At 40.8% G+C, this 22,408-nt stretch overlaps 1 protein-coding gene across 1 annotated transcript; it reads left to right on the top strand.

Moving 5' to 3' along the window:
* Nucleotides 1-674: 674 nt before the first annotated feature.
* stxbp3 (syntaxin binding protein 3) lies at nt 675-21,687 on the top strand. The gene is made up of 19 exons (XM_034179479.1): nt 675-812; nt 3,983-4,032; nt 4,204-4,285; nt 4,480-4,556; nt 4,687-4,759; nt 4,892-4,992; nt 5,292-5,437; nt 8,617-8,710; nt 8,956-9,080; nt 9,787-9,885; nt 9,988-10,045; nt 10,694-10,759; nt 11,042-11,122; nt 11,231-11,366; nt 12,608-12,714; nt 12,864-12,962; nt 19,147-19,232; nt 19,954-20,102; nt 21,118-21,687. The coding sequence occupies exons 1-19, from the start codon at nt 767-769 to the stop codon at nt 21,219-21,221; spliced, it is 1,779 nt and encodes a 592-aa protein (XP_034035370.1). The 5' UTR covers nt 675-766; the 3' UTR covers nt 21,222-21,687.
* The last annotated feature ends 721 nt before the right edge of the window (nt 21,688-22,408 follow it).

Genomic DNA, 22,408 nt, shown 5'->3' with positions numbered 1-22,408 from the left:
GATGGAAGCGATCAGAGCACAGCAGCCAGATGAACTGCTGATGCTGTGTTCACTGTGCCTCCATCATTTCAAAGCATCAGCAACGACTCACCGATTATCACCTTGTTTCTGATTAACACGGCCTCATTTCTGCTTAAAACTGACTTTTGAATGCTTTAAGAGGTTTTACATTTTCATCTGATGGGTTAATAATCACATCATTCCCATTGATCGCTTTGGGTGGAGAGACTCAGTATTAGACGAGCTGCTGTGGTTCCAAATGACGCATGCGCAGTGAACGCAGGGTGGACCAATTTTTTTTGGGGGGGGGGGGGCGTTTGGTCTGCACTGGTGCTTATGCAGCTGGACAGACTGATCTACAGCCTACATATTGTTCTCTCAACATTTTTTCCCAGTGAGCTATCTGATTTGCACGATGCTAAAAAACGGCTGTAAAAGTCACAATTTCTAATAACAAATAATACTGTTTTCCAAAAATGGAGGTACTATTTTAAAAAGGCTGAAATTTCTAAATGGTTAATGTAATATTTTTGTTAGACCCTTCGAATTACAGCTAAAGTTCTGCACTACAAGCACGTCCTGATTGCTTCTTTTAAACTTGTTGAGCAAAGGCAAATATTACAACAATCGTATCGTTGTCCAAATACTTATGGTCCTGACGGCGTGTGTGTATAAAAACTACAAGTGAACTCTGTCGTTGACCTGATGGCGTCACTAGCCGGCGACAAACAGGACAGGAATAAGGGGAAGGAGGAAACAAGACAAAATGGCATCTGGCTCCGACTACGGACTGAGAAAAATAGTTTGGAGAAGTAAGTTTGCCCCCGTTATACATTTATTTAAGTTTTATGACAGCTTAACGTTCAGTGTTAAGAGTTAGTTCAGTTTGGGGTTGTTTTAACGATGTCATTAGTGTCAACGTTAACGCCTCTAAGTTTCCATTGCGAAGTGAAAGTTCTGTAAATTTGAATGTAGTTTTTGTTGTTGTTTTTCCTCCTGGCTAAGTTTGCAAGTTTAGACATAAGGGTCAGACATGCATTTGAGCTGTGCTTAGTACTGTTGTTTGTTGAAGAACAAGTGTCTGTTTGAAGGTGTTTCTTTTTATCAGTAGCCCCTCCTCTGCTGCTGCCACTTACAACACTTTAAAGCTACAGTGTGTAGGATTTAGAGAGCTTTATTAGCATTAATGGAATATATCATTCCTGCAAACAACGAATAAATGCATTTTTATGAGCTCAGAATAAAGCTTTTATATCTAGATGGATGAGGGCCCCTCTCATGGAGGCCGCCATGTTGATACAGTAGCCCGAAATGGCCATACTTATGGTGTGTTCCATTTGTACTTGGAGATTAGAATTTCCTAGTTATGTCCGCCCAGGAATGCTCCTGGAGTTGGAATTCCTAGTTCACCATCCAATATGGCTACCCCCAGCAGCAAGGGGAAAAAAAAAAAAAAAAAAATATATATATATATATATATATATATATATATATATATACACGAGGTCTGCGAGAAAAGAAACCGACAGTTTTATTTTTTTTAAAAACTATATGGATTTGAATCATGTGTGATTACATCAGCCAAGCTTGAACCCTCGTGCGCATGTGAGTTTTTTCACGCCTGTCGGTGACGTCATTCGCCTGTGAGCACGCCTTGTGGAAGGAGTGGTCCAGCCCCCTCGTTGGATTTTCATTGTCTCAGAAATTGCTGAGAGACTGGCGCTGTGCTTGAAGCCGTTGGAAGCCTTAAGGACAAGTTGGAACATGCCCTGCTGTTAAACAATTTCTCAGATACTCACTCAACTGAAAGCCACCAAAAGCCGCCTGGATTTTATAAATGGTTATCAACACGGAGGTGTTTTTCCTGTGGCGGGCGGGCCGGCCGCGCCGGCTGCGAGCCAACGCACCAATCCGTCCGCACGTCTTTCATTAAAAAAATCTCCTTTAACAGTGGAATGTCCGGATAAACTGCTGATTCCGACCTCTTCTGAAAGTTCTCTGTTCTCTCACGACGTCCTGGGTCAACAGAGGCTTAAATTTGGAGGTTTTCAGCTTGAAACAGGATGACGACATTGCCTCGGAGCGCTGCGCGACGTCCCGCTCCGTGGGAAGTCCTTACAGCGATAGAAACAATCCAAAATCTCTCATCAGCCGTTAAAATTTTCACCGAAAACCAGCTGACTTTCTCGAATGGTGTCCTCGGATGTGCCTCACAGTTTTTGAAAAAATTTTGATCAAGCACAGCGCCAGTCTCTCAGCAACTTCTCAGACAATGAAAATCCGACGAGGGGGCTGGACCACTCCTTCCACAAGGCGTGCTCACAGGCGAATGACGTCACCAACAGGCGTGAAAGAACTCTCGCATGCCCACGAGGGTTCAGGCTTGGCTGATGTAATCACACATGATTCAAATCCATATGGTTTTTTAAAAAAATAATAAGGTCGGATACTTTTCTAACAGACCTTGTGTATATATATATATGTGTGTGTGTGTGTGTGCACTTCTCGCCAGCGCTATAACAGAGTGCCTGAATAAATTATGCTGCAGTTTGGCCGCTACGCTGTTTCCAAGGGTGTGTAATAGAAAATGATAATTTCTCTACGTTAATTTGTGGACGCTCTTGTTCTGATTTAGAAGCAGCGGGTCCACAATTTATTTGTCAGCCTCTGTGAGAGTCATTTAAAGATGTCAGTCATGACAACCAGCACTCTAATTGTCTGTTGCTGCTGTCGAGAAAAGAGAATAGTTTGCCGTTTATTTTACACAGTAGTTCTTTTGTTTGTTTGTTTTTTGTTCCTCATAGCGTACCATTTCCGTTGGACAGCACACGAAGGTTCTCATAGCCGGATTCTGCTGCTGCAGGAGAAAAGTTTTCCTGTAGCAGCAAGCGCTCCAGGCGTGAGTTTTGTAGGGGGACTGGGGCCATTTTCCCCCTGAAAATTTTTAAATTATTAACTCTCTGAAACACTATTGCTTGCATTTTGAGGACCAAATTTTGTGAAGTAGTATTAATATGTTGCATAACTAGACAATCAGGTAACAGCTGAAAAACGCTTTCAATAACACTAACCCAAATTGAATCGAAATAATCAATTCTGAATCTTAAGTTCAGAAGAGTGGTGCACAACGGTGGACTACATTCTTTGTAGGAGATCCGAGCTAAAAGAAATTGGAGACTGTAAGATGGTGGCAGGAGAGAGTGTAGCTAGACAGCACAGGATGGTGGTTTGTAGCATGACTTGAGAGGTGAAGAACAGAGTGAGAGCTCAACAAAGGATCAGATGGTGGAAGCTGAAGGAGGAAGACTGTTGTGTGAAATTCAGTGAGCAGGTGAGAGAGGCACTGGATGGAGGGCAAGAAATTTTGGACAACTAAAAAAGTACTGTAGATGTGGTATGGGAGACAGCTAGGAGGGTCCTAGGTGTGACATCTGGACAGAAGACAAGGAGACACATAGTTTGTCTTATGGCCTCTGAAAATGAAGGGATTGTGCATAAAAATGTCTGTAAATCCAAAATGGTTATTGTGATATTTGTATTAAACCCCTTTAAATAAAGTTAAAAGTCCATGTACCCAACAAGAATGTCTTTATTCTTTAATGTTAATGCCATTGTAGTGGTGTTCAGAGGCAAAATTTCAAAACTCACTGTCTAAATACTATACTTACATCTTGACAGTATACACAGCAACATACGACTAATACAACTAATGGTTGTGATGATTTGCACATGGCTACAAGTTTATCCTGATCAGTAGCTAATTAAGTATTGTATGTCTGAATGCACGAGTGCATTCAAATATACAAAACAATCTCGCAGTCCAAGTTCAGTTGTAAGTAAAAGTTTAATTGTAATTAAACTCAGACTGCGAGATTGTCCTCCAGAAGTGTTGTAACTCAAATAGTGTGGTTACTTAAAGCCTTTTCCCTCTTGTTTGATGCTTTTTTCATAACTTTTAAAAACTTTTTTTTTTTTTTTTTAGGAATACAAGAAACCATTATTGCAGACTGCAGAAAATCTGAAGTATGGAAGGTCAGTCTACCCTAAAAGTACACAATAAAATCCAATGAAAATTGAGTTAACCTGCATGTGAACAACAAGCAATTGATCACAGTTTTATATTGTGAGTTGAAGCAGGAATTTTCATTTTTAATTTGTGTGAGATGTTGGGTGATTGATATTCCCCATTTGTCTTCTTCATAGATACTGATTCTGGACCCCTTCACCACCAAGCTCCTCTCATCATGCTGCAAAATGTCCAATCTAATGTCGGAGAAAATAACAAGTAGGCTGCTTTTTCACAAGAAAATATCAACTTGCAGAATCCAAGTCGCCAAATTAATTTTCACTGTTTTAAGGTGTAGTGTGAAACTTGGGGTGTTTGCAAAAGCATTTTGTGTTTGCTGAAGCTGGAACATTTTGCATATGCAGTACTGTGAACCTCCTGTAGCTGCTCTGTGACAATGAATTCTTTCTTAGTTGTGGAGGACCTGTACAAAAAGAGAGAACCTGTCCTTGAAATGAAAGCCATCTACTTCATGTCACCAGCTGCTAAGGTGTGATATTTTAACTGTAAACTCTGTAATCTCTTATTATTAGGATTATACTCTTTATATCTGTATTTTTCTTTCAGTTCTTTTCAATCATTCTGAAAACTCTTTTTTGATGTCATAAATTTCACTGTAGTGTGTTGATGCCTTCATCGCTGACTTCAAGCCCAAACCAAAGTATAAGGCAGCATATGTTTATTTCACTGACTGTAAGTAATTTAGTAACCACCTTTGTATTGTACTAACATAATGATAGACAAAAGATATTTTTTTTAATAATATGATCAAGATGTTGTCTGTTTTTAAAAAAAAAAATGCAGACTAAGTTTTCGGTCCCACAGATTGCCCTGATGACCTCTTCAACAATATGAAGCTGTATTGTGCAAAGTACATACGTGTCTGTAAAGAGATAAACATATCCTTTATGCCACAAGAGGCCCAAGTAAGTTTTTTTTCTTTCTTTTTTCCCCACTTTCTTTAAGCAGAGTTAGTGTAACAAGCCACTCTTCAAGAGTTAAAGTAATCACGTAGCGTAAAATTGAAGACTCGCATCTAAAATAAAAATGCAACGTTTTCTGTTTATTTCATGCTTAAAAAAGTAAAAATGACTAGAAGCTGTTCTGTAATGTTCCTCCTTTTCCCTCTTTTATTGTCATTGTTTACTTGTTAAATTCCAGGACATGGATGCTAATATTTCCAGAATGTGAGATTTTTGGCACCAGTATGTCAAATATGTTTCAGGTATTCACATGTGAGCGTCCGGATGCTTTTCAAAGCATCTACAGTCCCCAGAGACGTGACAAAAGGGAGACAATGGAGACAATTGCAGACCAGATTGTGACACTCTGTGCCACATTGGATGAGTACCCGGGGGTCAGGTATAGGAAGTAAGTCACAGAAGATTTGGTTACTCATTTTACATTGCATGCCAGCCCCAAAGTACACCTGAAGGTTTTATGGGAAGAGCTGGAATGATAAAAAATAAATAAATAAAATGTTGCACAACTTTTCCTGAAATGGAGTCTTGCTTGTGTTTAGTTGTCATGGTTGAAAAGGACATTTGGAAACGGAACTCACTTTGCTTAGCATCCCAGATGGCCAAACATTAAAAACAAACAATAACAATGTAAATGGATATACACTCAACAAAAATATAAATGCAACACTTTTGGTTTTGCTCCCATTTTGTATGAGATGAACTCAAAGATCTAAAACTTTTTCCACATACACAATATCACCGTTTCCCTCGAATATTGTTCACAAACCAGTCTAAATCTGTGATAGTGAGCACTTCTCCTTTGCTGAGATAATCCATCCCACCTCACAGGTGTGCCATATCAAGATGCTGATTAGACACCATGATTAGTGCACAGGTGTGCCTTAGACTGCCCACAATAAAAGGCCACTCTGAAAGGTGCAGTTTTATCACACAGCACAATGCCACAGATGTTGCAAGATTTGAGGGAGCGTGCAATTGGCATGCTGACAGCAGGAATGTCAACCAGAGCTGTTGCTCGTGTATTGAATGTTCATTTCTCTACCATAAGCCGACTCCAAAGGCGTTTCAGAGAATTTGGCAGTACATCCAACCAGCCTCACAACCACAGACCACGTGTAACCACACCAGCCCAGGACCTCCACATCCAGCATGTTCGTCGTCGTAACCGACTTGAGTGGGCAAATGCTCACATTTGCTTGCATTTGGCACGTTGGAGAGGTGTTCTCTTCACGGATGAATCCCGGTTCACACTGTCCAGGGCAGATGGCAGACAGCGTGTGTGGCGTCATGTGGGTGAGCGGTTTTCTGATGTCAGTGTTGTGGATCGAGTGGCCCATGGTGGCGGTGGGGTTATGGTATGGGCAGGCGTCTGTTATGGACGAAGAACACAGGTGCATTTTATTGATGGCATTTTGAATGCACAGAGATACTGTGACGAGATCCTGAGGCCCATTGTTGTGCCATACATCCAAGAACATCACCTCATGTTGCAGCAGGATAATGCACGGCCCCATGTTGCAAGGATCTGTACACAATTCTTGGAAGCTGAAAATGTCCCAGTTCTTGCATGGCTGGCATACTCACCGGACATGTCACCCATTGAGCATGTTTGGGATGCTCTGGACCGGCGTATACGACAGCGTGTACCAGTTCCTGCCAATATCCAGCAACTTCGCACAGCCATTGAAGAGGAGTGGACCAACATTCCACAGGCCACAATTGATAACCTGATCAACTCTATGCGAAGGAGATGTGTTGCACTGCATGAGGCAAATGGTGGTCACACCAGATACTGACTGGTATCCCCCCCCAATAAAACAAAACTGCACCTTTCAGTGGCCTTTTATTGTGGGCAGTCTAAGGCACACCTGTGCACTAATCATGGTGTTTAATCACCATCTTGGTATGGCACACCTGTGAGGTGGGATGGATTATCTCAGCAAAGAAGTGCTCACTATCACAGATTTAGACTGGTTTGTGAACAATATTTGAGGGAAATGGTGATATTGTGTATGTGGAAAAAGTTTTAGATCTTTTGAGTTTATCTCATACAAAATGGGAGCAAAACCAAAAGTGTTGCGTTTATATTTTTGTTGAGTGTATATATAAAATATTGATTGATGGGCAAGTGCATGGAACGGTGGCAAAGACTGAGTTTTTCTCCAGTCAAAACTGGTGTTTATTAGGAATGTGTTTTGGCTCCTACATTATTCAATGTCGAGAGGTCATGGTCTAGTGGTTAAGGAGTGGGCTTGAGACTGGAGGAGCCTTGGTTCAAACTGGCCGGAAAATCACTAAGGGCCCTTGGGCAAGGTCCATAATCCCCCAAGTTGCTCCCGGTGTGTGGTGAGCACCTTGCATGGCAGCACCCTGGCATCGGTGTGTGACAGAGAATGGGTGAAAGTGAGGCATCATTGTAAAGTGCTTTGAGCTTCTGATATAGATGAAAAAGTGCTATATAAATGCAGTCTGTTTACCATTTTTAGCAATGCTTGGTTGGTCCGGGTGTTCAGTAGGGTTGCAGAACCGGTGCCCTGGGTGCTTTTGTTGGTGAGAAAATGTTTACTGACATTGACAGATGATGATGTGATCTTTGTGGAATCAATGGATACCCTGATTGGAGCACTTGAAAATGTTGAGTTTTTAAAGACATTTGCTTATCTCTGCAGTAGCATTCATGTCTCTGGGTCTTGAGCGATTGAGAGCAAGAGAAGCCTGGGAAAGAGTTCTGGAGTCTTGAGGTTGCTGGACAGAGGTGTTTGGCGATGCCGATATCATTGCAGGAGAATTAAGGTCTAGTTCTGCTTGTGCTTCCTGTTTTACTGTGTGCTTGTGAGAGTTTGACACTAACCAGTGACCTAAGGCAAAGACTAGATGTTTTTAGTACCAGCCAGGTCTGTTTGGAGAATCCTTGGGTACTGCTGTAATGACAAATGAGCAGATACTTTTTGGTTGTTGATGTGTTTCTCTATGCGTGATCTAGCACATACGTAGGTGTTTGAGGGTTGAGGAGCGCAGTGGATGGAGAAGGCTAAGGGGATGTCCATACTTCACTGGATTATGGCAGTTGGATATTGTAGAGATGTGGGGATGGACTGGTTGCCTTCTTTGGTGGTTGTAATCCATAGCCCAAGTCGGTTCCGTGATATCATAGATGTGGCCAAGCACAGCGCCAACACATGCTCCCAGACTTGAATTGATGTGCATTAATTTTTAGATTCACCTAATTCTGGATTACCTTTTAGAAGGGAATGTGGCATTCCATACATGGAAGTGACTGGGTAATGGCACCTGTGAGTATGCACACAGTAAGGGCTGTGGCAAGCTGGCATTTGAGCCCAATGACATTTGACCTGTGTCTGAGCTTGCTAGGGCCGTTCTTGAATCCACCAAAGTGTGTGCCACATTTGGTCCAGATTGGGTTGAAAATGTAATTATTTGCCAAATCCTTTGCTGAAATTTCATCTTTATTTTCGGCAAGAACCTGACCTTGTGGTAATGTGGCTGTAGATAAGATGTATTAACTTGACTTTGTGATCATTCATGAATGATCTATATCTTTATTAGAGACAGCAACATGGTGAATGCAAAAATCTTAGCAGAGCTGGTGGACAAAAAACTGCAAACATACTATGAGCTGGATGACAATGGCAAGAAAAAAGTGAGTATGGAATGTTGTCAGAGTAAACATTACCTGAGCATTGGGTGTATATGGGAACCTGACAGTGTTATCTGCAGGAATAAATATGCTACATTGAAGTTCCAAAGTGCAGTGGAATTTCATGGCCAGATTAAACTATTTTTATGCTTCACTGGAAAGCAGTGCCTGCTTGGTGTCTGCTCAGCAAGACTGGATAAAATCTGAAAATGTGGAATTTGATGTAATTTGTTCCTGCCTTTCATCAGGGAAAAACCCAGGCTCAGCTGCTGATAGTGGAAAGAGGCTTTGATCCTGTCAGCCCCATCCTGCACGAGCTGACCTATCAGGCAATGGCCTATGATCTCATCGACATCCACAGTGACACCTACAAGTAATCAAAACATTTTAACCCAATTTATTTTCTTGAATCATTTCTAAGCATACTGGCAAATAACCAGTTGCCAGATTCCAACAATAGATTTTTATGTGGAACCAAACGTGTGCTCGAGTACCTGTTAAAAGTCCTGTTTGCACTGTTTCAGAGATGCATAAATGATTATGACTGTCAACTTCTACAATTCATGCATTGTGTGTTTTGGAACAAAACGCCACACTTCATTAGCAAAAGCAAAAAAAGTATGCAACATGTCAGATTAGCACTGATCTCAAGGGGATGCCAATTTCATGTTAAGAACTGTTTCTATAGAGCTTCTTTTGCAAGTTGCCTATGGTTATTAGAAAACAAAATAGCCAATTCTCTCACAAGAGGTCATTACAGATATATTTTGAGAGTCATATTTAGATATTGAAGTAGTTACCATTGTTTATGAAAGTTGTACTCTTTTGACAGGCTGTGCTGAATAATAATTCTTAGTAGTGGATTTTGTTTTGTGTTTTTCTCCCGTGTTTGTTGTTTGCGATATATTTTCGTTTTGTTTGTTTTTAATTGTGTGTATTTTTCCACTCTGGACCCTGGTATGACTGGTAACCACTCAGTGGAAGCTAATAGGAGCCACATAAAGTATAAAGATTGTGTTGGCTTGTTTTTTTTTTTTTTGTTTTTTTTTTTGTATGTTTGTTTGTTTTTTTTATGCCAGGTACAAGTCTAAAGACGGCTCAGATAAGGAGGCTCTGCTGAATGAAGAAGACATGCTGTGGGTTAAACTGAGGCACAAACACATCGCAGAGGTGACAGAGTAAGTACATCAGACATTCGTGTTCAGACAGTTGTCACACGTCTCTCATGTCTGTCTTTCTTACTCATCACAGACACCTTTCCCCCCTCTCTGTTAAAACAGACAAATTCCCAAACTGGTAAAAGAAATATCTGCTAGCAAGAAGCAGCCAGATGGAAAGGTACAGTGTTCTGGTTTCTTGTATGTTTCCTCATCATCTGAGTTGTGTATTTTGGACATTTGACGTTTCCCCTTGGGTGAATCTGAGCACTTTGAGTTAACAATATGAATTTTTTAAAAAGGCCCTGGTATAATCACTGCATTTTTAGAAAAGGCGATGCTTTTCACTCTGACATTAAACAAAGTGGAGGCTTGTTTTGGCCATCACCATGTACTTCTGTATGAAATGTCACACAAAAAATATGACAATAGAAACAGAAAAACTCATCTGTGGGAGCAGATTTGATGGACTCTAAATGCTTTTAATCACCATACACATTATAAGCTTGCTGTTATGTGTATTGAGAAATCTGCCTGTGTCTGTCTGTGCATGTATTGTCATAGAAAAAAAGCCCACATAGCTTTTAATTTTAGAATGGAAAAAAAAGTGAATTGTACTCCAGCACCCTGCCAGTGCTTTTCTGCTAGAGGTTTTTTGGGGGGGTGCTATATGGACACAGGTGGTACCTCCTTATACTGAATTTTCTATTTTAATATTTTCACATAACTCTGTCGCTCATATACCATTGTGTTGAATACCAAAGTTCTTTATTTTAGGTTTGCATCTCATATCCTCCTTAAAGTTGTGCGTTTGTTTCCATTTTGGCAGACAACAATTAGCGGTTTGGCCCAACTGATGAAGAAAATGCCCTCCGTCCGTAAACAGTTGGCTGAGGTATGACGTGCCACATGATTATTAATATGAGGTTGCTGCACCTCAGAAGTACTAACAGGTATTTTTAGCCTTACCTTAAAGTTACCTGCTTTGTCTACAACTAATAATAGAGCTAAGAGAGAATCTTATTCAGGCTTCCCTGTGTCTGTCTGTGTCTTGGTGTCAGGATGAATCGGTCTCATCTTTGCAGTGATGAATAATACAAATAAAAGTGTTCATAATAATTTTATGCTGAGTTGTTTTCTCTCCTGCCCTTTGTCTGTGTGTCTCTCTGAATTGTAGAAAACTGTCCATCTGAACTTGACTGAAGAATGTATGAAGCATTACTCCAACAACGTGGAGAAACTGTGCAAAGCGGAGCAGGTCTGCTGTGATTCCCCCCCCCCCCCCCCCCCCCCCCCCAGCAAGCACCTGAGTTTTTAACCACTTAGTTTTTCATAGATGAAGAACATTTTATTTCTTGCTGTGTAGGATCTGGCTATGGGTTTGGATGTGGAAGGGGTGAAGGTGAAGGATCGCATGAGGACCTTGCTTCCTGTGCTGCTTCACCCATATACCATCCATGATAAGATCAGGGCTGTCTTGCTCTACATCTTCAGCATCAATGGTGTGCCTCTTATTTTTTTTTTAGGGTTAACAGACATTTTAACTTAACTTACACAATCACTCCCAGGTTCGCAGATGATCACCTTGTATGGCAGCACGCTAACATCGATGTGTATGAATGGGTGATGAGGCATCATTGTAAAGCACTTTGAGCATCTGTATGGGCTACAAAAGCAGCAAATGGTGTATAATTTAATTTGAGTCAATACAAAGTATATGTTAATGTTGATATGATGCCAGGATGTGATTATCATTTCACAAAAGTGCAGAATAATTCATAAGACCATACAGATGTTTATCTACTAAACTCCTAATTAAGACCATAACAACCAATTATTCAGCTGATAAAACTGAGTCAGTGAGTGTGTGCTGATGCTACAAATCACCACATCCTTCAAACTATAAAAATCTTCTTGGCCTTCAAGAAGTGGAGGTGGACCAATTGTCTCTTAGCTAAGGCAGACAAGTGGTCCATCTCCACTTCTCAAAAGTAGCATCTATTGAATGCAGTCAGGTGAAACATCAGTGTTCCTTTGGCCTTTTCTATTTGCTAGGATCCTCAGCACTGAGACACCTGCATGCTGGATCATGGACAGAGAAGCACCCCACATGGCTAAAATATCCTACTGTGAGGGTACATCATGTTCCCTCACAGTGCCACTACGTTTTTCCAAGTAATAATTAGTTTGACAGTCATTCCAAAGCCAAAACTCTTGGAATTTGTTTCTCCTGTAAATGTGTCAGTATCACCAACCACCTGTGTCCAGAAGGTCTTCCCAGCTCTGTCTTGAGCTTAAAGGCCAGAGACATGATTGTCACTGCTGAGATGAATGAGTGGCTTGACAAGTTTATCACTTTCACAGCATGCAGATACACGTTTGATGGCTGAATCCAGCAAGTCATTGAAAAGATGAAATTTAGTCTTGATCCAGGACAATCACAAGCCCAGACACTTCGACTCCTCCCGCAGCTCTTCAAGAGCTGCAATCAGGGTATCCACTGATAGGATCACAGCATTATCCCTGAAGCCTAGGTCGGTAAACCTCTCCTTGCTGACATAGGCAACTAAGTCAGTGGTTTCCACAATCTGGCCCAACACTTAGTCCATGCAAGCATTGAACAGAGTTGGAGCCGCAACACATGTCTGAACAACGGCATGATTCTTTAGGGAAAAAGTGAATATAGGAGATTTTTGCATGCTTGTGTTTGGTAATGCTTTGTGTATGCACATGTTGTAAACAGGAACAACAGACGAGAACTTGAACAAACTCATCCAGCATGTAAAGATCGAGGACCAAAGAGAGTTCATCCTGAACTGGAAATACCTGGGGGTGTCGATCATCACGTCGGTATGTGGGGTATTTTATGAACTGATTGTCATAAAGATGGTTGTAAAAAGCACAGTGATGTTCAGATTCCAATAATAAAGTAAAGTTGACTGTCCTGTTGATTTCAGTTATCAGTCCCAGCTGAATCCTAGTTGTACTTTTGTCTGTAGCCCAGTTTCTTCTCTTGCAAGCCTACAAGGCGGGATCGTTCTGAGGAAGAGACGTATAATGTTTCCAGGTGGACTCCTGTCATCAAAGATGTAATGGAGGTCAGTGACTTGAGATCATCCTTCATTGTGTTGTGATGTTCTGTTCTTTGTCCTCACCCCACCTCTAGGGCAAGAAAAACTGTGTTGCAATCAATTCTGGTTGTCTGCTTGCTTACTTCAGATTAAGCTGATTTACTGGAAATTTGACCCGTGTCAGAATGTTTATTGTTGCACAGTGGCACAAGCAGATAGTGCAATTGCCTCAACAAAAAGAAAGCTTCTGGGTCAGGGGTACCTGTTCCCCAGTGGCCACATACTATATAACAAAGAACATCCAGTGTAAAATTTGTGCCAAATTAACGTGGGCCCATACCACATCTGGTGTGGCGACCTTGTGCTAAACGGAAGCAGCCAAAAGGAAATATTTAACTGTTTTTTTTATAAAATGGTAACTTTCTGTAACACTGTTAGAGTAAAAGTTTATGTTTAATGGCTTGACTCTGAGCAGGTTGAGGTCAACAGTGGCAGTTTAACTAGATCCAGTGACTGTGAGTGGAAGTTCAGTGAGTTAGTGATGGGCAGAAATGGGGAAGGGGTATTGTTTCTAGGTGGAATGTGAGTGTTGCTTTTATGTTCAAAATAGTGATTATACACAACTGCACTTGGCTAACAAAATTTATTAGCGATAAACTATTCAGTTCAATTTATATAGTGCCAAATGACAACAAAGTTGCCTCAAGATACTTCACACAAGTAAGGTCTAACCTTACCAACCCCTAGAGCAAGCACACCGGTGACAGTGGTAAGGAAAAATTCCCTCTGATGATTTGAGGAAGAAACCTCAAGCAGACCAAACTCAAAGGGGTGACCCTCTGCTTAGCCCATACTGCTGTCAAAACCATTTACGAAACGAATATCCATGAAATTTTGTCGGTGCACAGGATGAGAAGGTTGCAGAAGACACTACACCCATCTCCGGATGGAGCCGCCCCTCAAACAAAGAGAAAAAACAGAATCAGGCATCGGAAATACATTAAATACAGTATAATTTGTCAGCATTAAGCAACAACACATACTAAGGTGATCACCGGCCACTAGCCGAAAGTTTCACTAAAAGACCCAGACTTTAGATAAAGTTGAGGCCGCGGCCGCTCCGTTTGCTAATAACATGAATTTGAAAGGGTATAAAGCATAGTAACATATTATGCCGATATGCTAGCCATACGAAAGGGAAAATAAGTGTGTCTTAAGTCTGGACTTGAAAGTCTCTACAGAATCTGACTGTTTTATTGATGCAGGGAGATCATTCCACAGAACAGGGGCACGGTAAGAGAAAGCTCTGTGACCCGCAGACTTTTTATTCACCCTAGGGACACAAAGTAGTCCTGCACCTGAGAACGCAGAGCCCGGGCCGGTACGTAGGGTTTAAGTAGGTCAGCTAAGTAGGGAGGTGCTAGTCTGTGAACAGTTTTATAGGTTAGTAGCAGAACATTAAAATCTGATCTCACTGGGACAGGAAGCCAGTGAAGAGACACCAAAATGGGTGTAATGTGGTCAAATTTTCTGCTTCCTGTCAAAAGTCTGGCAGCAGCATTTTGAACCAATTGGCGACCTCTAATGCTGGACTGTGGTAAACCAGAAAATAGAATATCGTAGTAGCCCAATCTAGAGGAAACAAACGCATGAATCAGGGTCTCAGCATCAGCCATAGACAGGATGGGACTATTACTGTAAATCACTGTTTAAAGGTTTGGAAACAGTTGAATGTATTATATATATACACACACACACACACACACAAAAAATCATCTTCAACCGCCTAGTCCAATCAAGGGTTGCAGGGGGCTGGAGCCTATGCCAGCAGTCATCGAGCGCGAGGCGGGGTACAACCAAGACAGGACACCATCGGGAGGAGGCCCCGGGGAAGACCCAGGACACGCTGGAGGGACTACGTCTCTCGGCTGGCTTGGGAACGCCTTGGGGTTCCCTCTGAGCAGCTGGGGGAGGTGTGTGTGGATCGGGAGGTCTGGGCAGCTTTGCTTGGGCTGCTGCCCCTGCGACCCGACTCCAGATAAAGTGGAAGAAAATGGATGGATATATATGTGTGTGTGTATGTATGTATTACTGTATAGTTTCTGGATTATAAGTCACACTTGTTCAGAAATGCCTCTTGAAGAGGAAAAACCCATATATGCCACACAAGAGTATAGGATGCACCTTTTTTTCTGTATTATCAGCTCTTTAATTTGGGATTTTATGCATTGTTATAGTGTATTTTTTATTATTGGCATATAGTCCTTTATTTTTAGTTTACTTTGTTTAGTGGTTTGATTCCTGTGAAAATCCCATATGAATACTTATTTTTATTACCAATAAAGAATGTTTGATTTTTCAGTATGTAAGTTGCAGGACCTCCCAAACAAGTAAAAAAAAAAAAAAAATGCAACTTATTACAGAGTTGCTTACAGAGCAGGGGTCACCAGCCCTGTTCCTCGAGAGCCCCTACCCTGTATATGTTTTCCACGTCAACCTACTCAAGTCACACCTGTTTTGTTTTTTTTTTAAGTGGTGTCTTCCAGCTCTTGATTGGCTGAGCACACCTGATAGTTATTTGCCTGGGAGTGGATCAGGGAGAGTTAGAAAACATGCAAGGCAGGTGCCCTCCAGGAACAGGGTTGGTGACCCCTGCTTTAGAACATACAGTATTTATTGTTTGTCAAGAGAACAAGAAGACGTAATAGAGAAGCAGAAGTAAATTGTTAGGTTGGTGCCACTGTAAGTGATTATTAAGCGCATAATGACTACAAATGAAGTTGTAAGCAGCTGAAAGTTGCACAGTCTGTCAGTTGTGTGTCACAGCTATGCTGTTATTAAAAGGTCAGTTTTTAGTCTGGTAGAAAGAGAAGCAAGCCTGCTGGGTTTGTTGCTGGGCAGATGTACAGTAGTCCAGATCTGGTTCCTGCAGTGGAGCATCACTTTAAAAAAAAAAAAATCTGAGAAAATAGGTACAGATGCTCAGAGGACACATGGTAACATTGGATTATAAATCACTGAAAACACCACGTGGAGCTCGTTCCAGGTCACTGTGCTGTTCTAACCTTCTCTGGTGTTCATAAGGTACAAGATGAATAAGACTAAAAGCATCACAAAAGAAAGATATCAGTTTCAGGTCATCCGGTATCAGATTGTTTGCGAGCTTCTGTTTTTGGCAACACTTTCTATTTGCCAAACAAAGTGCCATAAGTTCTCTGACAAAATAATGTGACATTCATCCACTGATCCCTGAGGCTGAACCATTAACTTCACTGTTTTTTGTGGATTTCTTTGTGGCATGTAACACACATGGTTTCCTGATTTACCGTTTCACTTTTCAGTTTTAGCTGTTTCTTCTGAGGCAAGTAAATAATACAAGTGAGAAAGAAATTAAAACATCAGTTTAAGGCCCTGCCACTGAGCCCACTTCTGAGAAGTGGGTGTTGAACTGAAAATTACTTAATTTCCGAAAGGCCTTAAAAGCAATGCTTCTAAACTCAGAAGTTGATTGGATCTCAGTATTCTGGGTGGCACATCGCAGCTGCTAGTAAACACTGAGGAAATATCTAAACAGTTTATGAGAAAAATCACAATAAGACCTCTGTAAAATATAGTAAGAGTTGATTAATAAAAATCAGGTAGCACTCTGAAATAACGGCCTAATTCAGTTTAGGTAAACTGTTTCATGTTTTTTGTTTTTCTGTTGTTGCCTGAAGCATTTTCTGAGCTGTTCTCAAAACCTGAAGGTGTCATTTCCTGTAAACTGTGCTTTCCTTTTACAGCAGGAATGAGGATGTGGTTTGTGCATAGGAGCATCAAACCACAGCCATATCTGCCCAAAATAACATTAAAAAGAAGAAGAAATACTGGTTTAAATCTCTTAAAATGTCTGTTGCTAAAAAATAAAAAACACTGCTTGATAAGTGTGAGATGACTGTTTGCTTTGCTGTAAATTGAGTTGTCACATCAAACAATACATGTAGTTTGAAGAAATGATGCTTTAGTTTACCATCATGTTCTCTGTAGTTTGTGCTTTGAGTGGTCGTTTCATGTTGAGCAATTTACTAACCTGGACTTCGTGAATGATGCTGTGATCTTTGCGGAATCAATGGACACCCTGATTGCAGCACTTGAGAAGTTGAGCGAGGAATCAGACTGACCGGGTTTGCGATTGTCCTAGATCAACTTGGCAGTACTTGACCATTAAAAGTGTATCTGTGCATGATGAAAGTGTTGGAAGTTGTGGAGAGATTCAGTTACTTTTGTAGTGACATTCTTGTCTCTGGATCTTTGAGATTGAGAGACACCTGGGAAGAGCTTATGAAAACTTGAGCTTCCTGGACAGAGGTATTTGGCAATACCAATTCCAAGTCTTTACTGTCCTGGTGCTTCTTCTCTTAGTGTGGTTGTGAATTTTAGGCACTAACCAGTGACCTATGATAACTGGATGTACTTGGTGCTAGGTCTTGGAGGATCCTTGGGTACCACTGGAATAACTTGCTAATGGTAACTTTGGAGAGGTGGCAATGGACAGCCAGTTCATCCAAGACTGTTCCATAGTGTACTGGATGTAGAGACAATGGCACCAATGCATGCTTCCAGACCTGACCGATTTCATGGTTCCATGTGCTTTTTCTACAATCATGTGTACCAAATTAAAAAAAAGTGTCCCAACTTTTTCAAAATGATCCCAAACAGTTTTGCATTTATCTTTTGTAAAATCCATTTTATGTCTCTATTTTCAGGTGAAATCTGCAACATTTTTGCTGCACCTGAAAAATGTTGCATCTTTATTAATTGAGTGAATTTTCCAGAAATATTACAACAACTACAGTTACTACAATATTACTTTATAATATTGACAGATGGCGCCATCCTACAATATCATTTCAGAAGTATTCCACTGAGCGAAATCCTTTGTGTTTGTGATATTTGACTGCACAGGAGATGTCGTCTTTGCAACCAGATTCACCTTTTTCCTCTTGTATAATATTTCATCATAATGTAACTCAATTGATCGAATTTCTAACTGGTTTATGGTTGGTTGGCTATTTATTTGTGATATATTGACAAAACAAATAGTTTTCAGATTTACATCAAGAAATGACACCCAAAAAAGTATAAAAATCTACAAAACCTTTGATTTAATCTCAATCATAATGATTAATTTGCTGAGTTGATACTCTGTTTTTAGTTTTGTCCCTCAACTTCTTTGGCACTAATCCCAGTATGCCTTTATCTCTTAAATTTATGTTGAAGTTAAATATAAATGGGGGAATTAATACTTTAAAATGTTCAACTCAGTAGCCGTAAATAAAGATAAGACATACACTTCTCCATTCAAAAACATAAATCCCCCCCCCAAAAAATCCAAGGTTTAGACATTATAGAGAACTATAGTGAGGCAGTGCCCCCCCCCCCCCCCCCCCCAAAAAAAACTTAATGAGAACTCAGATCAAAGTTTGAAACGATAATGATGCTGAGTTGGAGTCTTGTCACGCAGCTCTACATGACCTTTAGTTTTTGCTGGTGACTCTTTCTCTGCTGTTGTTTTATTTGTCATACAAAGTAAAAAGTTCATGTGTTGAATCACAAAACAACACCCACAGGGCCAGTTTTTTAGCTCCAAGGCAGTGTTTTTATTATGACACACTTTTCACACTTTAATAACCAGAGGGCACTCACAAAGAACATATCTCCATCATGGTCCAATCCTTTTTTTTTTTCTGTCCTCAACTGACCTGACGCGCAGTTGTGGGCGGTGTTTACCCAATGTGCATATAATGAAGAAATCAAAGGAACATTATAGAATAGAAATATGAATTAAAAGTGATGTTGATTTGTTTTTGAGAGATCCTATTGGCAGACAGACAAACGGGGCCTGAAATACATCCTACTTAGTAGAGGCAGTAGCCTTTTAAACAAATTATTTTTGCATTGCTTTTGATTTGAGATGAGCTGCTCTGATCCACCGGAGGTTCTTGGGTGTATCTACACATACGTACATTTTACTTTAAAGTTTTTTGTTTGGTTTTTTGTTGTTGTTTATATATATGTGTGTATATATAGTGAAATTAAATGAAATTGGGTTTTGACCTGCAGTGTTTAACTGATAAATGGGACGTTGAGCACACGAGCAGTCATTTCTCTCATTTGGGTCTTCACAATAGCCACATTTTGACTTGGAATTGTCATAATCTTGTACTTTCAGGATGCTGTAGAGAACAAACTGGACTCCAAGGAATGGCCACACCAGTCTGAATGCCCTGCAGCCTGGAATGGCTCCGGCGCGGTCAGGTGGGTTTGAGATTGAACCCATTAAACTGGGTTATATGACATGACTATACTGAATCCAGAAACATTTTAACTGAGATTGATGTGTTGTGATGGATGTGTGCCTCATATTTTCTCACACTGTTTTTACATTGAAGCAACCACACTATGAGAAATCTTGAAATATAATGCAGTTGAACAACAGCAGAGGCTCCATAATGGCCATAGAACTGAAGCTCTGCCTCTCACAGTGTCAAGTGATTTAAAAAGTAATGTGCTTTCTGACCATAAGTTACATTTGTCAAAAAAAAATGTGTCCTTAATAATAAAGATATTGGGGTGTAACAAAAATGGTCATTAGTTGCAGTCATAGTAAACTAACATTATTTACCCTCAGTTTATTTCAAAACCAGGTAAAAAGTATGACTGTTGTTGAGCTCCCCCTCGTGATGACCTTTGGGGTGCTACATCAAGCCTGGTTAATGCAGACTGTGGGTTGCTTTGAGTTGTGGCATTTTACTGTTTGAGACTGATGAGAATGACAGCACTGCATCAGAGGTCATTCAAGAAAATGTCTTCAGAGTGAGGAGTTAACATGGTTAGTTGTTGAGTTTAACTGTGCCACTCTCTTTGTTTCTTGTTGGGGTGCCACGTTTTTTATTTTAGAATCTTAGACTTCCAGCTGGCCAACCTCCAAATTTGAATTCTGTGTTAAGAGTTTCTGTTTCCATCTTCTCCTCTGTAGTGCCCGTCAGAAGCACAAAGCGAGCGCTCAAGACGAACGGCGGAGCGGCTCGCGCCTTATTATCTTTGTCATCGGTGGGATGTGCTACTCTGAGATGCGCTGCGCCTATGAGGTCACCAAGGCTGTGAAATCCTGTGAAGTCATTATTGGTGGGTTTTAATACAGTTTCTGACAAATTACTCTTTACACAAATATTTGGTTCCCCCGTCCACTTTAGAGCCTCTCTTCCCTAATGGATGGGATTGTTTTTCATTAAATATTAGTAATGTAAAGGAAAATAGTAGCTTGAAGATCTTCATGTATTTCTTTTTTCAAACATTATCACGTGGTGGCCATTCACATTTAATCACTGGGAATCAATGGAAACATGTACTAGTGCCACGCCTTGCTGCGTCCACAACACCACGAAACTGCCTTGGGCCCTTGATGGCAACCACCCAGGCAAACCAGTCCATCCCCACAATGAGATAAAGAGTGTTTATAGTGTTGTTCCATAGCAATAAGCTTAATTTCTATTTCCCATTTTTTGTCTTTGCACTCTAACATGTCCGCAGTCTACATCCCTCAGGAGGGACCATGCCCCACAGGTTGAAAAACCTACTGTGTTCACGTATTAGCAGCTTTAACAATTTTTGACTTCAGACTGAGTTGGGAGTCTTGCCGAGTTTGTTATGCATATTTTGACAGATTCACTGTTTTAAAATTCAGTGTGACTTTACTCCCCCTACTGGAGATATTCAGAACTGCAAAAGCTTTTCATGACTGGAAAACCGTTCACTTGCTAGACTGACTTGGGTGGAATTGAATTTACCAACTCACTGTTTACCAAACTATATGAAATAATCCAAATGATTTCATATAGATTAAATAATTCAAATGGATCAATCAGTGCGATACAGGTTGATCTATTCTGAAATCACAAAGTGGAATTTCAGTAGGGGGAGATGAGGAGTATCACTGGGACAAGTCCAAAGTCCCCTTGGGTTTTATATGGTTACTTTGTAGTAGTGGAATGGACCGGTTGGCCTGTGTGCCTGCCATCCAGGGGCCCAAGGCAGTTCCGTGGTGTGGTGGAAGAGGTGGCACCTGCGTGTGCTCCCAGACATTACCGGAGGCTCTTCAGTCAGTTTGTAAGCAGAGTTTTCATTTGTGCTTTGATTCCAGGGTCTTCGCACATTGTGACGCCCAACAGTCTCCTGGAGGACATTAAGGCTTTGAGCAAAACCCCCATGGAGACTTTTACAGTGGAGGAGAGGAGCAACGCCTAAAAACGGACCCCCACCCAACATCACAAAAGGAATCCAATGCCGAAGGGAATCAAAGTTAGAACTGTGTTTATGTTTTAGTATTCTGTTCATATCTTGAGGACAAGTTCACTTTATACCTGTTCATTTCAGAAAGTACCCCCCCCCCCCCCCAAAAAAAAGCTTTTTCCAATATGATTGCCACCATCAGGAGTTAACCTTTTATACAGTAATCTGCTATAACTGATGATGTCCATACAGAAAGTGAACTCAGTCCTGCAACAGCAGCACTGGAGTAAAAACTGTCTAACCAGTCTACTTACAAAACGACACGACAGTGATGTTACACAGAAGACGTCAGACTCTTAGAGACAACGGCAGTTGAAACTGTGCTAATGTGTGTGTATATACTGTATGTAAGCAAGCAATGGATCCCTGCTTAAATGTTCTGTATTTTCCTGTCACAACTGTTAATAAACCTTCAGAGTTATTTTGAGGTATTTTTAACAAAATATTTTCCTTCTTTCTTGAACAACTGACTAATAAAGGGATAAATTGCTCTGAGTTATGCATTGAGTCATGTTCCAGAACTTCAATGGGATTTAAATTCCTTTTGCTGCTAACTGTAGTTTTTTTTTTTTTTTTTTTTTTTTACAGCGAGTAGCTGGATTCATTCATTCCTACCAGCTTGCGTAAATGGAAAAACCCTGAATGCTCTTATCTTGTTACAAAATTATTAAATTCCTTGATGCAAACTAGCAATCTAAGGCGTGGATTGGATGCCTTTGATACTAGGTGTGTTCAGTGGATCCTTGGGCACCACTGGAAAGACTTGGTCGAAAGAATGGTTTACACAGGGCGACTGTGATGAAGAGTATCACTTGCATTGTGATCGAGCATCAGCTTTGATATTTGAGCCATTTGTGCTTATTCCAGTGCATAGGTGACTGATTTCTGAGGTCCTCAGCAGCTGGAGAAGGCCAAGGGGAGTGCTCTACCTGGCTGTGCCAGATTCATGGCTATCCCATCAATCTGTCAGTTTGTCTCCGCATCTCTAAAATAAGGAAGATGTGCTTTGCTGCTACCTGCTTCAGAGTTCAATAATGTGCATGTAGTGAACCCAGAAACTACTCACAGCGCTTCACTTTTTTCACTTTCTTATGTTACAGCCTTATTCCAAAATTGATCAATTTTTTTCCCCTCAAAATTCT

This window comes from Thalassophryne amazonica, chromosome 10 (genome assembly GCF_902500255.1).
Source record: "Thalassophryne amazonica chromosome 10, fThaAma1.1, whole genome shotgun sequence".
Taxonomy (NCBI): domain Eukaryota; kingdom Metazoa; phylum Chordata; class Actinopteri; order Batrachoidiformes; family Batrachoididae; genus Thalassophryne; species Thalassophryne amazonica.
Note: the sequence above shows the minus strand (reverse complement) of the source record. Positions and strands in the feature narration are given on the sequence as shown.